Here is a 2,500-nt window from a genome sequence, read left to right on the forward strand (position 1 = left end):
ATTTTCACCCGATTTACTCCAAATTTGATATGTGACATCTTTGACTAGATATCCTGTTGTGTTTATACGTCAGCACTAAAATGACTGCCGGGCACGGGTTTGCTGTGCCTTGGCACCGCTTCTTGTTATTATTATCATCATTACTGTTATTATTATTAATATCATTATTATCATCACCATCATCATCATCATTACTTCTTATCATACAGTTATTGTCTGTTAACCCTGGTCTGTGTGGGGGAGCAGACCCATCGACCATAGGTAAGCAGGTGGTTCTGAGGGGCCGTCCTACAGGTACATACACCGTGTAGGGACCCGGTGCCCCCTTGTGGTACACATCGCCTCACCAGGGCCGGGCCAGGTGTAGGGAAGAATTAAGATGTGTGGCTCCTGGGTGGGTGCCACAGATGCATTTGAACATCTCCAGGATTTATGAAAGGTCAAGATATAATTAAGATGTTTGGCTCCTGGGTGGGCGCCGCAGATGCATTGGGAGATTTATAGGATTAATGAAAGGTCAAGATGTTTGGTAATTTTTATAATTATCTATCTGTCTGTCTAGCTATCTATCTATCAATTTATCTATCTATCTATTTATCTATCTACCTATCAATGAATCAGTCAGTCTCAATTTTTTTGTCTGCGTGTCTCAGTCTATCTATCTATCTATCTATCTGTCTATCTATCTGTCTATATGTCTGTCTACGTATCTATCAATCCGTTTATCTATCTATCTATCTTTCTACATATCAATCAATGTCTATCTATCTATCAATCAGTCAGTCAGTCTGTCTATCTATCTATCAGTCTATCTACCTATCAGTGAATCAATGTATCTATCTACCTATCAGTCAACCTGTCTATCTATCTATCTATCTGTCTATCTATCTATCTATCTGTCTGTCTATGTATCTACCAATCTGTCTATCTATCTATTTGTCTATCTATCTATCCATCTATCTATCTGTCTATCTATCTGTCTATCTATCTACCTATCTATCAATCAGTCAATCAGTCTGTTTATCTATCTATCAGTCTATCTACCTATCAGTGAATCAACCTATCTATCAGTCTATCTATCTTTCCATCTATCTATCTATCTGTCTATCTATCTACCTATCTATCAATGAATCAGTCAGTCTATCTGTCTATCTATCTATCAGTCTATCTACCTATCAGTGAATCAACCTATCTATCTACCTAGCTATCAGTCAATCTATCTGTCTATCTATCTATCTATCTATCAGTCAATCTATCTATCAGTCAATCTGTCTATCTGTCTATCTATCTATCTTCCTTTACAGCCTCATCCTCCGTGGAAATATCAGTTCCAGAAGTGCGTCTTGGACACTGAAAAATAATCACTTGCGTCTCTTCCTGTCGTCTATTTATCTATCTATCAGTCTATCTATCTATCTATCAATCTATCAGTCTATCTATCTATCTATCTATTTATCTATCTATCTTCCTTCACAGCCCCATCGTCTGTGGAAATCGCAGTTCCAGAAGAGGTGCGTCTTGGGCAGCAAATTCAAATCACTTGCATCTCCTCCGGGGGCTTCCCTCCCCCCAAACTGCGCTGGTTCCGGGAGGGGGTGGAGGTGGAGGGGGTGGAGGAGGCGGAGGAGGTGTGGGGCGGGGAGGCACGGTCGTATGTGGAGGTGGAGGTGGTGGACGAGGAGGATGGGGTGGAGTACAGGTGTGAGGCAACGAATTTAGCCACAGTAACACCAGCAGTGGCACGCACCAACATCACCATTGACAGAGGTAGGTGTGGTGGTGGTGGTGGTGGTGGTGGTGATAGTTGTGGTGGTGGTGGTGGTGGTGGTGGTAGTGGTGGTGGTGGTGGTGGTGGTGGTAATTGTGGTGGTGGTAATTGTGGTGGTGGTGGTGGTAGTAGTAGTAGGAAGAGGAGGAGGGGGAGGAGTAGTGGTAGTAGTAGTAGTAATAGCAGTAGTAGTGGTGGTAGTAGTAGTAGTTGTAGTGGTGGGGTGGTGGTAGTAGTAATAGTAGTAGCTGTAGCAGTTGTATGGTAGTAGTAGTAGTTATAGCAGTAGTGGTAATAGTAGTAGTAATAGTAGTAGTAGAAGTAGTAGTAGTAGTAGCAGAAGAAGTAGTAGTAGTAGTAGTAGTAGCAATAGTAGTAGTAGTAGTAGTAGTAGTAGTAGTAGTAGTAGTAGCAATAGTAGTAGTAGTAGTAGTAGTAGTAGCAATAGTAGTAGTAGTAGTAGTAGTAGTAGCAATAGTAGTAGTAGTAGTAGTAGTAGTAGCAATAGTAGTAGTAGTAGTAGTAGTAGTAGCAATAGTAGTAGTAGTAGTAGTAGTAGTAGCAATAGTAGTAGTAGTAGTAGCAATAGTAGTAGTAGTAGTAGCAATAGTAGTAGTAGTAGTAGCAATAGTAGTAGTAGTAGTAGTAGTAGTAGCAATAGTAGTAGTAGTAGTAGTAGTAGTAGTAGTAGTAGTAGCAATAGTAGTAGTAGTAGTAGCAATAGTAGTAGTA

At 40.8% G+C, this 2,500-nt stretch overlaps 1 protein-coding gene across 1 annotated transcript in view; it reads left to right on the plus strand.

Moving 5' to 3' along the window:
• Nucleotides 1-2,500, plus strand: part of LOC145409811 (uncharacterized) — a 103,882-nt gene that overhangs the window by 87,189 nt on the left and 14,193 nt on the right. The window contains exon 44 of the mRNA XM_080280118.1: nucleotides 1,501-1,767. Within this exon, the coding sequence (XP_080136244.1) occupies nucleotides 1,501-1,767 (267 nt within the window). The remainder of the gene's footprint in view (nucleotides 1-1,500; nucleotides 1,768-2,500) is intronic.

This window comes from Coenobita brevimanus, chromosome 83 (assembly GCF_032717465.1).
Source record: "Coenobita brevimanus isolate Jiangsu-jjx chromosome 83, ASM3271746v2, whole genome shotgun sequence".
In the NCBI taxonomy this organism is placed as follows: domain Eukaryota; kingdom Metazoa; phylum Arthropoda; class Malacostraca; order Decapoda; family Coenobitidae; genus Coenobita; species Coenobita brevimanus.